Source organism: Ananas comosus, linkage group 1 (genome assembly GCF_001540865.1).
Source record: "Ananas comosus cultivar F153 linkage group 1, ASM154086v1, whole genome shotgun sequence".
Taxonomy (NCBI): Eukaryota; Viridiplantae; Streptophyta; class Magnoliopsida; order Poales; family Bromeliaceae; genus Ananas; species Ananas comosus.
Genome location: NC_033621.1, coordinates 13293449 through 13307015, shown reverse-complemented (window position 1 = coordinate 13307015; position 13567 = coordinate 13293449). Strand labels below are relative to the sequence as shown.

General features: G+C 33.3%; 2 protein-coding genes across 3 annotated transcripts; both read right to left on the bottom strand.

Annotated features, from left to right (window-relative positions):
- LOC109712544 (protein NRT1/ PTR FAMILY 5.10-like) lies at nucleotides 2257–10762 on the bottom strand. 2 transcript variants are annotated; one of them, XM_020236162.1, is made up of 4 exons: nucleotides 10516–10762; nucleotides 10192–10409; nucleotides 3708–4225; nucleotides 2257–3161 (listed from the first exon to the last, which is right to left on the bottom strand). In XM_020236162.1, exons 1-4 carry the CDS (start codon nucleotides 10631–10633, stop codon nucleotides 2393–2395), a joined length of 1623 nt encoding a protein of 540 aa, XP_020091751.1. In that variant the 5' UTR covers nucleotides 10634–10762; the 3' UTR covers nucleotides 2257–2392. The 2 variants fall into 2 exon arrangements, with proteins under 2 accessions (XP_020091751.1, XP_020091742.1); XM_020236153.1 differs by having other exon boundaries at nucleotides 2257–3173; nucleotides 10516–10761.
- LOC109715116 (protein NRT1/ PTR FAMILY 5.10-like) lies at nucleotides 12676–13467 on the bottom strand. Its single transcript, XM_020239979.1, has one exon. It carries the CDS (start codon nucleotides 13465–13467, stop codon nucleotides 12676–12678), a length of 792 nt encoding a protein of 263 aa, XP_020095568.1.

Below are 13567 nucleotides of genomic sequence, written 5' to 3'. Positions count from 1 at the left end.
ATTTGCAATCTATTCTAGGGTTTTAAAACTAGTGGTATCTGAGGAAGGTTCTTTGGCCTTCATGGGTAGGTATTACTTAGTACATTACAATATACAGGTGTTAACAGCTGCATAGCAATAAGAAAGTTTGCTTCTTATACAATTTCCATCAACAAAAGGCCAAAGAAAAAAGAAAAAGAAAGTGACTGAGAATTTGATGATTGAAGCTGGATAAATGATGCAATAAGTGGACAAAATGATACCCTAATACATATCTTAATTAGAGGTAAAATTCTCATCATTAATGTCCTCTAGCTTGCCTAAGGAGCTTATTTTGTTGTTAAAAACTAAGTTTAATTTGTTGATGATGTAAGATGGTCTTAAGAAAGCTATAGAGAGAGGAGTTTTTTTAAAAAAAATCTAGTTTTAAGTATTGAATTTAGAGAGAGAGAGAGAGAGAGAGAGAGATCAAAAGGAGGTAGAATAATTAGTTGGTAGTCCAAAAAACTTTGTTTTTTTTGAGAAATAGGATGCGTATCATCCGCATTGTTCAGGTTTTTCAAGTATAATTCAGCAAAAAATATAAAATAATCAGGCTTCAAATTTGGGATCTCGAATACTAACCATCAAACTCTTCTCCAACTATGTTTTAGTTGGTGGTAGTCCGAAGAACTGTTTCTTTATTAAGTCATGAAACAATTGATTAGTGCAAGTAATGGCCAATAAATATTCAATTTTGCGATAGTCAAAAGTTGGTCCCTAATGGGAGGGATTTTATGTATACAATGTTTCCTCTTAACTAAGGATGGTTCTTTTCAACAAAGTTGAAGGCTCCATCATTGTCTAGTGCAAGTTGGTAGCTAGTTTGATCAAAAGATCAAAAGGTTGAGGGTTTGATTCCTCATTCTCATTTATTAATGCATAAAACATATCTGACTTTTTAATCTAGTTCTTATAGATATGCTAGGTAAGCATGTTCCATCTTGTTTCAGCCTTTTCTTTCAGCTGCCGTCATTTTTACTAGAACTTTGGCAGTAGAAAATACTTCTTTTGCTACCGATTTTTTAGCCGTTAGATCTATACTTTAAGCAATTTTATCTTTTACATCATACTATTCAACGAGCCATTCACTCAATCCTAGGGGGACCGCCACTAAATTCTGGGGGACTACTATGATCCTAATCCTATAATTTTTCATCCAAGAATTAAAAACTCGATAGCAAAAGAATTCAAATACTATTAATAATATTCCGGCCCAATTTCTTTTTCTAGTAGTATTGTTTCGACAACACTGAATTCTACAGCAAGACCAAATCAACCTTTAGCCATTAGCTTCTTGAGTAGTGGTAACGGGCCCGAACCGCCCTCGATCCGGCGGGGTCGTCTCGGGCCTCCCATGAAAACGGCTTCAGATAAAATTGGATTTGGGCCTTGTCGGGCTAGGTTAGATTCTATCTTGGGTTCTCCAAACCTACCATTGTGCTTTTTTAAGCATTGTAGTACTTTTAAGGGTTATTTTGTTGCACATAGTTGTAACTGTATTGCGATTGTAACTACATACAAATCTAAATCAGTCGTTTGGTTCATGCATTTGAATTTAACTGCTACAGTTGGAGCTACATAAGGAGACTCAAATGCGACAGTTGAAATTATATCCAAATTGACAACAGTTTCACCTATTGCTGTTGGAGAGAATAATACTATGTAAAGATAAGCTTATCTTCCTATAATCTTTCAAATCGATTTTTTTTTTTTTTTTTCTATATAGAAGGTAATCTCACAGTCCCATTTACAAAATATTAAAATTTTATAAATAGACTTGTCAACTGCATATAATCAAACAAAATATATGTAATTGATGCACNTTTTTTTTTATTTTGTTATAAAATTCACGAAAAGACGGTTGATTATCCGTAGTTGTTGCAAGTTATATATCTTCTAAAAAAATATCTAAAAAGGTAATCTCACAGTCCCATTTACAAAATATTAAAATTTTATAAATAGACTTGTCAACTGCATATAATCAAACAAAATATATGTAATTGATGCACTTTTTCCTACATCCAACCAAAATGCAATTATTCAATTATAACTGTTGTATTTTTAACTGTATGCATTTTAATTTCACCTTTTTAGATATTTTTTTAGAAGATATATAACTTGCAACAACTACGGATAATCAACCGTCTTTTCGTGAATTTTATAACAAAATAAAAAAAAAACTACTTAAAATACATGAATGAAGGATTAACAACGCGCGCGCGCACACATGAGGGAGACAAAATGAAGTGAATATTTTGCTTCAAATTTGAAATTTATACAAGAATGTAGAGCACCCTATAATCACCAAAGAACTTTTACAATGTTGTGGAAATATGTACTCAAGATTATATTTCTCCAAGTACTCATTCTATCAGAAAACAATCTTCTTCTTATAGTCGTAATTGCGCGTAAAGTACAAGAATAAGCATAATTCTAAAACACCGAGACCCGCGAGAAGCAAATAGAAGTAGTCGAGATGCGCTCGGTTTAAGTTATTCGAGAACCAACTATCACCATTCTTGCTTGTCATTTCATCGATCACGAAAATGAGAACACTGCTGATAAAACTACCGATCCCTAGTATGCTCATGTAGAGAGCGATGCCGAGGCTTCTTAAACCGTCGGGGACCTGATCGTAGAAGAACTCCTGCAATCCTACTACTGTAAACACATCGGCGAGCCCAATGAGCATGTATTGAGGAACCAACCACCAAAAGCTCATCGGAATAGTGTCATTTGGCTCGTCGATCAAGCCGAAATCTCGAGCCGTCTGAAGCCTCTTCATTTCCACAAGAGCTGCTACTACCATTGAGATAAAGGATATGGCCATTCCGATGCCAACTCTTTGAAGCGTGGTGATGCCCGAATGTAGCTTCGAGAACTTCCGAGCTAAGGGCACGAGGAACCGATCGTATATGGGGACGAAGGCCATGATAGTGAGACTTCCGAAGCTTTGGAGAGCCGCGGGTGGAACTTGTATGCTTGAAGTGATGCTTCTATCTAAAGTCCTTCCTTGCTTAGTGAAGAAGGTGGCCAATTGAGCGAAAGTGACGGCGTATACTAAGCTCGTCGCCCATATCGGGAACAATCGGAGCACTCTCTTGGCTTCCTCCATGCGACTTTGTTCACATTCATCTCCCCTAGTCGAAGATCTTCACAATTATATTGGTTAGCAAAATTTGTCGAAAATAAGTGGTAAGTTTCAACAATCCTTATTAAACTTACCACAAAATTTCACATAGGTCGCTATACAGTCCACTTAGAGTCGTCAAGTGCCATCAGATTTTTCTTATAGAGAGATAATGTTGCAGGTGATTCAGCTTTTGCATCGTCTCTTCATAAGGAAAATTTAACGTCGTCACTTGAATAGCTCGACCTAATTGTGCCACATAGTGATCATAAGGAATCACATTTGGGAATTGTGGTGGAATGCTTTTAGAAGCATTTACTATTCACTTGCTTCCAAACTTAATTTATATCCCTTAAATGTCTAGGGTTTACTATTGGATGTCATAGTAGCATGAATCCAAGAGCCAAAAAATTAGAAACAAGTGAATCACATATGCTTCTCAGAGTATTCACGCTCAACTCCAAATTTGATGATCTCGGTAAAATTTTGCTACATGTTTGGCGACTAATGGCGCATTTTAAGTCATCTCATGGTAAGAAGTGTAGAATGAACATACTCATGTTGTTGTCTTTCTATATCTTCTCTCGGCCGAAGAAGGCTCGCTTTCCAACTCCTCGCCAACGATACGAACGCCTTGCCTATTCGGGCAAAGGGGCTCTCTTGTTCCACTACGTAAATTCTATACGTCTTCGTCCCGAGCAAGAAGACAACAAGAGCGAAGGACATAATAATAGTAGGTATTCCAAAGCCGAGGCCCCAACCGACGTTATCCTGAACATAACTTAGTATGACAAATGCAACAGTCATGCCCGTGGACGTGACAAAATACCACCAGTTAAAGAAGGAGCCTCGCGAGGCGCACTCCTTTGGCTCATTCTGGTCGAATTGGTCGGCTCCGAATGCTAGTCCGCAAGACTTGTCGCCGCCTTGAGCAAAGGCTACGAGATAGAGAGATACGTAGAAGAAGCCCACTTGAAAAGGCGAAGGTTGGCATGTTGAAGAATTCGCGGAGTCCATGCATTTCGGAGGGCGGAGAAATGGGAGTGTGGATGAGAGAGCTAACATGCCGTAGCCCTGCGAAAATGATCAAATTTAGAGTGCACAAAAAGAAATATTAATTGTGCCATTAGAACTATACATGTTGTTAAATGGATTTTCCTCGGAAATATATATTTTTTTTAAAAATTGAAGTTATATAAGTGAGGATTAAGACAAATCATATTTGGCTGTTAACAGATTCACATTTACTATGCGAAACTCGTATATTATAAATCTGATCGCTTTTAGTCGGTGAATAACAATCAAATTCAATGTACGTTTACGTCATTAGTAATTTTGGACCTGTTAACATCATCATCTTCTTTTCAAATAGGTGAGAACCGTTCGAAATCAAGAGAAATGATTAACAATCAAAGTTTTTGGAAAATTTGAAAGTGATTAAAGTCAACTTAGTAGGAAAAACTAAAAACAAGAAAAAGGGCACCAATACTTATTTTGAAACTAACTCATTGATTATATAGGGAAAAAAAATGCCCCTTTTTTGGACTTGAATACATAAACTGTGGATTACAACCAAACAATTGTGTAGGAAATTAAAAAAAAAAATTAATAATCCAAAATTGATGAAGGGTGAAAGGTCTAAATTCATAGGCATAAATATCTCCCCTTCCATCATCTACCACCCATGCCCATTATACTAAACCTAACTTGACATGACAAGGTTTAAATTCCTACTTTTTTGGGACCAAAAAGGAGCAAAATAAAAGCAGGTTTCAATTTGCACATTTTATGGACAAATTTGATAGAGATGTCCAATCTCTCTAAGGGGCTGTTTGGTTGTACGCATTTACAACTGCAGTGCAGTTGCAAATGCGTGCAGCCACAATTCCTTTGTTTGGTTTAGTATAGTTGAGTTCAACTGCTGCAGTCCCAACTGCACAAGAAGGCCCAAATGCTGCAGTTGGAACTACATCCAAATTGGTCGTAGTTCCAACTGCAGCAGTTGGTGAGGGATAGGATCACCCACAAATTAATAATAATAATAAATAAATAAATAGCTAAATAAATAAATAATATATGTATATAGGTAAATAAAAATACTTATAAATAAACTCATACTAATAAAATTTTTTAGACAATACAAGCTTTGTGCAAAAAATTAATTTTTTTAAATTTATTTTATTTAAAATATAAATATAGTTTTTTTTTCTAAATTTTTATAGAATGTGATCGTGTATGTTAATTTAATAAGTTTTAATTAATTATAATTATTAAATTTGATAAAAAAAATGAGAGAATCGTTTAAATTTTTAAAGTTTGATTTACATATTAAAATTAAATAAATTAAAAATTTTAAATGTGTCGATTAATAAGTTGAAGAATTATTGAAAAATATAAAAATATTATATATATCTACTTATTTATTTATAAATAGTAAATTTAAATAATTAATAAATTTATATAATTATTTTATGTTTAGTGTAGGTAACCTTACCACTCTATCTGAAGAGGTGACAAAATTCATAAATACAACTATCAGCTTCATATTACCAAACAGAAGAAATGTAACTGCAGCAGTTGCAACTGCGTAAAACCAAACAGACTAGGTGTAGTTATAACTGCAGCATTTGCAACTGTATATATTTCCAACTACACTGTTTTTGCAACTACATCCAACCAAACGGCCCCTAAGTTGTCTCATCCTTGGTTCTATTTACAACCACATACAATGAGATACCAACATCCAACTTTGGAATTGAATTATTCTTAGAAGATACCAATTTCCTCTTAAATTGTTGTATTTCTAATAATGCTGAAATCCAGAAAACCTGCTATAAATATATATTTTTTTACTTTTTGTTCTTGACTTTTAAAAATTTTATATTTTGCCTTCTAAAAATTTTCTAAATATTATTAGGGGGTTATGGTGTTAAAAGAGAGGGCGAAATGATCAAATTATCCTTACTTGCTCTATAAAGAAAAAATAATAATATTTTAATATATTTATGTTAATTTTTAAGAGTATTTTCAGTATAAATTATAAGAAATGGATGGAAAGTGATGAAACCCTGAGGGGGGGGGGGGCGCGTAAAATATCGATAAAGTCGAAAAGGAAAAATTAAAAGATCGATATTTACAAGAGTATTTTCTGCATCAATTTGATATTTTCAGGTGGTAAAATATAGATAAAGTCAAAAAGGAAAAATTAACGGTATTTACAAGAGTGTTTTCTACATCAACTTTGAAATTTTCAGGTGGTAAAATATAGATAAAGTAAAAAAGGAAAAATTAAAAGATCAATATTTACAAGAGTATTTTCTGTAGTTTAGCCTTCTAATAATCTTCAATATTCTTGACCGAACTCATCATAAATATTCGGAGAAAAACAGGAGTAATACTCTAGATTCCTTGTTCCTTGAAATATTATTTTTATAAATTATTAATGTACTGATATACGTATTTAGAAACAAAGAAGAATAATACTTTATTTTTTAAAACATATTATTTTTATATATTATTAATGTGCTGATATTTGTATTAAGGAGCGCTTTCATTGTTCTGTGCCAAGACAAGCCTTTTTTTATTTTGTTGAACAATATCTTTCGAAATATTAATCATGAGTCCATTTTTGTATTTGTGGATTTAGTGACTGAATTATCTTCTGGAAATTGACATCTCAGTAATTACCAATGTTGGTTTTTTAAATAATATTTTAATAATTTTAAAAACTACATTTATTAAATTATAATTATAGTGGGTCCCCCACAGTGTATAACGTCACAGCCACGTGGATTTTTCTCCGACGTGTGTCACGAGGGAGAAAATCTATTGTGTCACAATTGCAGCATATCATCAATAACAAGTCAATTATATCTCTTTATTTAAAAACAGTACAATAAAAATATTTTTTAAATTTTAAAAAAAATATTTGATTTGTTAGGGACACCACGCTAAAATTTTTTGTCGCCCGTGGATGTGATGATGCAACCTCGCACAATTTCATTGGACAGAAATTTAACGGACAATTTTCAATTTTAACGGTTGAAAATGAACATTAAAGATTTAATTAAATATCTACCGTGAAATCTTTTTTTCTAAAAACTCTTCAATTCTCTCTAATTAAATATCTACCGTGAAAAGTAAAGTTCGAAACTTTTCTACNGATCGCTTTTACTTGGCAAATAACAATCAGATTCAATGTACGCATATGTTATTAGTAATTTTGAACCTATTAACATCATCATCTTCTTTTCAAATAGGTGAGAACCGTTCGAAATCAAGAGAAATGATTAACAATCAAAGTTTTTGGAAAATTTGAAAGTGATTAAAGCCAACTTAGTAGGAAAAATTAAAAACAAGAAAAAGGGCACCAATACTTATTTTGAAACTAACTCATTGATTATAAAGGGAAAAAAAATGCCCCTTTTTTGGACTTGAATACATAAACTGTGGATTACAACCAAACAATTGTGTAGGAAATAAAAAAAAAAGAATTAATAATCCAAAATTGATAAAGGTTGAAAGGTCTAAATTCATAGGCATAAATATCTCCCCTTCCATCATCTACCACCCATGCCATTGTACTAAACCTAACTTGACATGACAAGGTTTAAATTCCTAGTTTTTTGGGACCAAATTAAGGAGGAAAATAAAAGCAGGTTTTAATTTGCACATTGTATGGACAAATTTGATAGAGATGTCCAATCTCTCTAGGTTGTCTCATCCTTGGTTTTATTTACAACCACATCCAGCTTTGGAATTGGCAAAGGGCTTAAATCCAAGTTCAAATCCCAGTTGATTCATATTTTCAGCTAAATTTATTTTTAAATTAAATAAACGAAGCAGATAGCATACTACCTATCTCTAAAAAAAAACATCCAATTTTGGAATTGAATTATCTTATTAGAAGATTCCACTTTTCTCTTGAATTGTTGTATTTCTAATAATGCTGAAATCCAGAAAACTTGCTAAAATTTTTTTTTTCACTTTTTTTTTTTTCTGACTTTTAAAAAATTTATATTTTGCCACTTTAAAATTTTCTAAATATTATTAGGGGATTACACTGTTAAAAGAGAGGGGAAATAATCAAATTGCCCTTATTTGCTCTATAAAGAAAAAATAATAATTTTTTAATATATTTATATTATTTTTAAAGATATTTTCAGTATAAATTATAAGAAATGGATGGAAAGTGACGGACGGGACGGGAGGTGGGGAAATTTTCAGGTGATAGAATATAGATTTTTAAAAGTCAAAAAAAAAAGAGTTAAAAAATCAATATTTACAAGAGTATATATTTTCTATATTTTAGCCTTTTAACAATCTTCAATATTTTTGACCGAACTTGTCATAAATATTCGGAGAAAAACAAAAGTAATACTCCGGATTCCTTGAAATATTATTTTTATAAGAAAAAACTTCAAAAACTTTCCTGTAGTTTCGCACTTTCTCACTTTAGTACCCTGTGGTTTAAAGTGTATCAAGTTAGTATCCTATGGTTTCGCACTTTCTCACTTTAATACCATGTGTTGATATACGTACGTATTAAGGAGCGCTTTAATTGTTTTGTGATTTTTTTTTTTAACAATATCTTTCGAAATGCTAATCATGAGTCCACTTTTTTATTTATGGATTTAGCGACTGAATTATCCTCTGGAAATTGACATCTCAGTAATTACCAATGTTGGTTTTTTAAATAATATTTTAATAATTTTAAAAACTATATTTATTAAATTATTATAATTATAGTGGGTCCCACAGCGTAAAATTTCTCTGCCACGTGGATTTTTCTCCCACCAGTGTCGCGAGGAAGGAAATCTACTGTGTCACACTTGCACCACATCATCAATAATAAGTCAATTACATCTCTTCATTTGAAAAAAAGTACAATAAAAATATTTTTTAAATTCAAAAGAAATTATTTGATTAGTTAGGATGCGACGCTATTAATATAACTGTCGCATTCTAAACTTTCTTGTCGCGAGGGGATGTGACGATGCAACCTCTCACAATTTCATTGGAAACAAATATAACAGACAATTTTCAATTTTAACGGTTGAAAATGAACATTAAAGATTTAATCAAATATCTACCGTGGAATTTTTTTTCTAAAAGCTCTTCAATTCTCTCTAATTTTAAACGATCAAAAGCTTACGGTGTTCGAAGTTTATTAGATTTCAACATGCACGTAAATTTCGATAGCGATGGATTCTGATTGTATCGTAAAAAATAGCGATCAGCAAAAAGCTCAGTTTATGTATCATTCAAAAAGTTCGAAACTACTCTACGAAAAGCATTTCTATCGTGTTTTCATAAACCATGTCCACTTTTCTAATCTTTCGTATTAATTATAAATCTAAATAATTTAAAGATTAAATTTGACTTTTCTAACACTGTTTTCAACAATCAATACTCCAACAAAAAATAATATTAAAATAATGACTAATTATCATCCGTACTCTTTTCTTAATTAGCATTACTGGGTTTGTAGGGATAACTTGTACTTCACAAACACTTTTTAGAAAATTAAAAAAAAAAAAGCAAAAAGTCCATATTTGTGACAAAGATTATGTATAAAAATATGAGGAGATCACCTCAACTACGGGCAATTTTTTTTTTAAGCTTTTGATATTTTTTATTTAACTTATTATAGTCCTTGAGTAAATTTAATTAGCTATTAGTTGCTAAATATTGTAAATACATTTGCTAAAAAGTGCATTTACTACCACAAAAAAAAGTACATATTACTGTTAAATCTAATAAAATTATAGATAAATATGACAAAATCTTTAAAATATTTAACTAAAATTTCTTAATTGTAAAAAAAAGTCAAAAACTAAAGAAATAATGTAAATAAAAAAAAAATTGAACTCAACGGCCACATGATTGGGGAACTCTCCATACACAAAATTTCAATATATTTTATTATAAATTATAAATTTTAAAATATTAATTTTTTTTATAATAATAATAAATATTATATACCATATTTTATTTATCTATCGAATTAGATTTTAATTTTAGAAAGAATTGTTACGGACCGCCGTGTAGAGGAGGGCGGCGAGGACGATGGTCCGGTAGCGGCCGAGGAAGGAGTCGGCGACGAAGGCGCCGAGCAGCGGCAGCATGGACGCGGCGCCCGACCACGCGTTCACGGCGGCGGCGGCGGCGGCAGTCGACTGCCCCAGCGGCCCCGTCAGGTACGTGATCAGGTTCGATGACACGCCGTAGTACGCGAACCGCACCGCGAACTCGAGCCCTGGTGTGCATGATCAGAATCCGACGATACAGAGATCGTCGAATTACAATTACGCAGGACGGACAAAGAATTTTAGTGAGAGGGAAAGAGGGGAGGGTGGTCATACCCATGACGAAGAGCGCGGCGGTCCAGCGGCCAGAGGAGGAGCGGCGGACAGGGCGGCAGCGGTAGTCGACGACGCCGATCAACGCCTCCGATCCGGCGAGGAGGGGATCCGGATCCATTCCTCCCAACTCTCACTCTTCTTCTTCTTCCTCTTCTTCCTTTTTTGCCTCTCTCTTTATAAGTGCTAAACATAGGATCGTCGTCTATTTAATACGGTATCAGAATAAAAAATTAATTTAAATATTAAAAATATTATTTTTTGACTATTTAAATTTTTAAAATTTTAATTTTACTATCGAAGCGTATAAACTTATATCTCTAATTTTAGAGGTACTTATGATTACGTGAACATAGTGATTTGTACGGAGCCTATAAACAAAAGATTATTGTACGGAGCTTACGGACAATAGTAAAAATAAAATAAAATAAATGGCCATGGAACAAGACTAAGTCGACGAGAGTAATTAGAAACTAGGCACACACGTTTTTCATATTTGGTGTTTGTACATGCATGCTTTTTCGGTGACGATTGCATTCATATATAATAAGCATTTTTAATTTTTGTTTGAATTTTTACAGCATTATTGAAAAGATTTTTATCAAACAAACACTTTTTTACAGAATTATTCATCTCCTAAAGGGATCTAGGAGATGAGCTGTAGCAGAGGAGGAGTATAAGAGGGAGAGAGTTAGTGACTATTGCTGCTGCTTGGTGGGTTCTTTAGCCGGAAAGAAACAAAAGAATGCTCGTGAATGCTTACTGGCAGAGATAAGATCTCTCAAAGACTTATGGATTCACTTTTTTTTTCGTAATACTATAGATTGATTTTTTTGTATTTCCTACGAGATTTAGACTGTCTCATCTTGTAGTTAAATTCATTTTCTAAATGAATAAAGCGATAACACGCTATTTTTTTTCAAAAAAAAATAAATTTTTATAACATAAAAGTAGTGTTTTTAATTACTATATAACCAATGTAGGCCAAAATATACTTATTTTAAGCAATTTGTAGCTATTTCACTTAATTACCATCCATTTATTCCTTCTTTTTTGTTCTTCTTTTTTCGCCCAAAAGTGTCCTGTAGTGTGAAATGCTGTTTGAGGAAATGCATTGGAGCAGAAAAGTTCCAAAGAGCTTTCACAGCTTTTGCATCTTCCAATTACTGCAATTCGAACCTGCAGGATCAAAATCCCTCGATTGCTTCGATAGTCTTTGTTTGCTGCAGAATCAGAAGCTCCAAATTGTTGTTTTCGTTTTCCGACTTCACCCATTACAGCAGAAGCTTCGAATCTTCTGATGTCAAACACTCTATTACTGATAACTGTAGCTAAAAACAGAAACAGAGCAAATAAGGAATCTATTGTTATGCCTTTTGAAGCACCATGCTACTTTAATAGAGACAAAAAAAAGAAAGGAAAAACTTCAAATACCACCTCTGTGGTTTCACACTTTTTCACTTTAAGACCTTTTGGTTTAAAATGTATCAATTTAGTATCATGTGGTTTTATTTTTATCATTTTATTATCGATTATACTAATTTTTTTCGTTAAATTAGTGACAAAGTTAAAAGAAATGATACCAGAGTGAATATTCGATAAACCTAGGTAAAGTATCTGAAGTTTTTTGTATATAATTTAACGAAATGTTAACGGAGAAGCTGACGAAAAGATAAAAATGAAGCTATAGAACACTAACTTTATACACTTTAAACTACAGGGTACTAAAGTGAAAAAGTGTGAAACCAAAGAGGCGGTATTTGAAGTTTACCCAAGAAGAAAAAAAAGAAGAAAAACAGAGATTCTCTCTTTTGGTCTCTTCACATGTTTCCTCTAGTATAATCCATCTACGCCTTAAATTTTTTGGGAGCAACAATTAGTTTATATAATTTAACATGATATTAGCATAATTAATTTTCTCTTCTCTAGCACTATTTGTGAATGTGTGAATTTATTACAAAAAAAGACTACTTATGATACATGCATCAAGGATTTAAAACATAAAAATAAAAATATGAACAAGAGGAGATAAAATGAATTGAATACCTTACTTTGAATTTGAAATTATACAAGAATTTAAAGCATCCGATAATCATCGAAGAACTTTTACAATGTTGTGGAAATATGTACTTAAGATTATATTTCTCCTAAGTACTCATGCTATCAGAAAACAATCTTCTTCTTATAGTCATAATTGCGCGTAAAGTACAAGAATAAGCATAATTCTAAAACACCGAGACCCGCGAGAAGCAAATAGAAGTAATCGAGATGCGCTCGGTTTAAGTTATTCGAGAACCAACTATCACCANAATCGAGATGCGCTCGGTTTAAGTTATTCGAGAACCAACTATCACCATTCTTGCTTGTCATTTCATCGATCACGAAAATGAGAACACTACTGATAAAACTACCGATCCCTAGTATGCTCATGTAGAGAGCAATGCCGAGGCTTCTTAAACCGTCGGGGACCTGATCGTAGAAGAACTCTTGCAATCCTACTACTATAAACACATCGGCGAGCCCAATGAGCATGTATTGAGGAACCAACCACCAAAAGCTCATCGGAATAGTGTCATTTGGCTCATCGATCAAGCCGAAATCTCGAGCCATCTGAAGCCTCTTCATTTCCACAAGAGCTGCTACTACCATTGAGATAAAGGATATGGCCATTCCGATGCCGGCTCTTTTAAGCGTGGTGATGCCCGAATGCAGCTTCGAGAATTTCCGAGCTAAGGGCACGAGGAATCGATCGTATACGGGGACGAAGGCCATGATAGTGAGACTTCTGAAGCTTTGTAGAGCCGCGGGTGGAACTTGTATGCTTGAAGTGATGCTTCTATCTAAAGTCCTTCCTTGCTTAGTGAAGAAGGTGGCCAATTGAGCAAAAGTGACGGCGTATACTAAGCTTGTCGCCCATATCGGGAACAATCGGAGCACTCGCTTGGCTTCTTCCATGTGACTTTGTTCACATTCATCTCCTGTTGTCGAATATCTTCATAATTATATCGGTTAGCAAAGTTTGTTGAAAATAAATGGTAAGTTTCAACAATCCTTA

What these genes read in the sequence shown, in the direction of transcription:
- LOC109712544 (XM_020236153.1), bottom strand. Translation starts at nt 10,633, where the DNA reads ATGGATCCGGATCCCCTCCTCGCCGGATCGGAGGCGTTGATCGGCGTC. An exon ending in CGCCGCGCTCTTCGTCATGG is followed by an intron (nt 10,410 to 10,515) that starts GTATGACCACCC and finishes CATGCACACCAG; the next exon opens with GGCTCGAGTTCGCGGTGCGG. An exon ending in CCGCCCTCCTCTACACGGCG is followed by an intron (nt 4,226 to 10,191) that starts GTCCGTAACAAT and finishes TCATTTTCGCAG; the next exon opens with GGCTACGGCATGTTAGCTCT.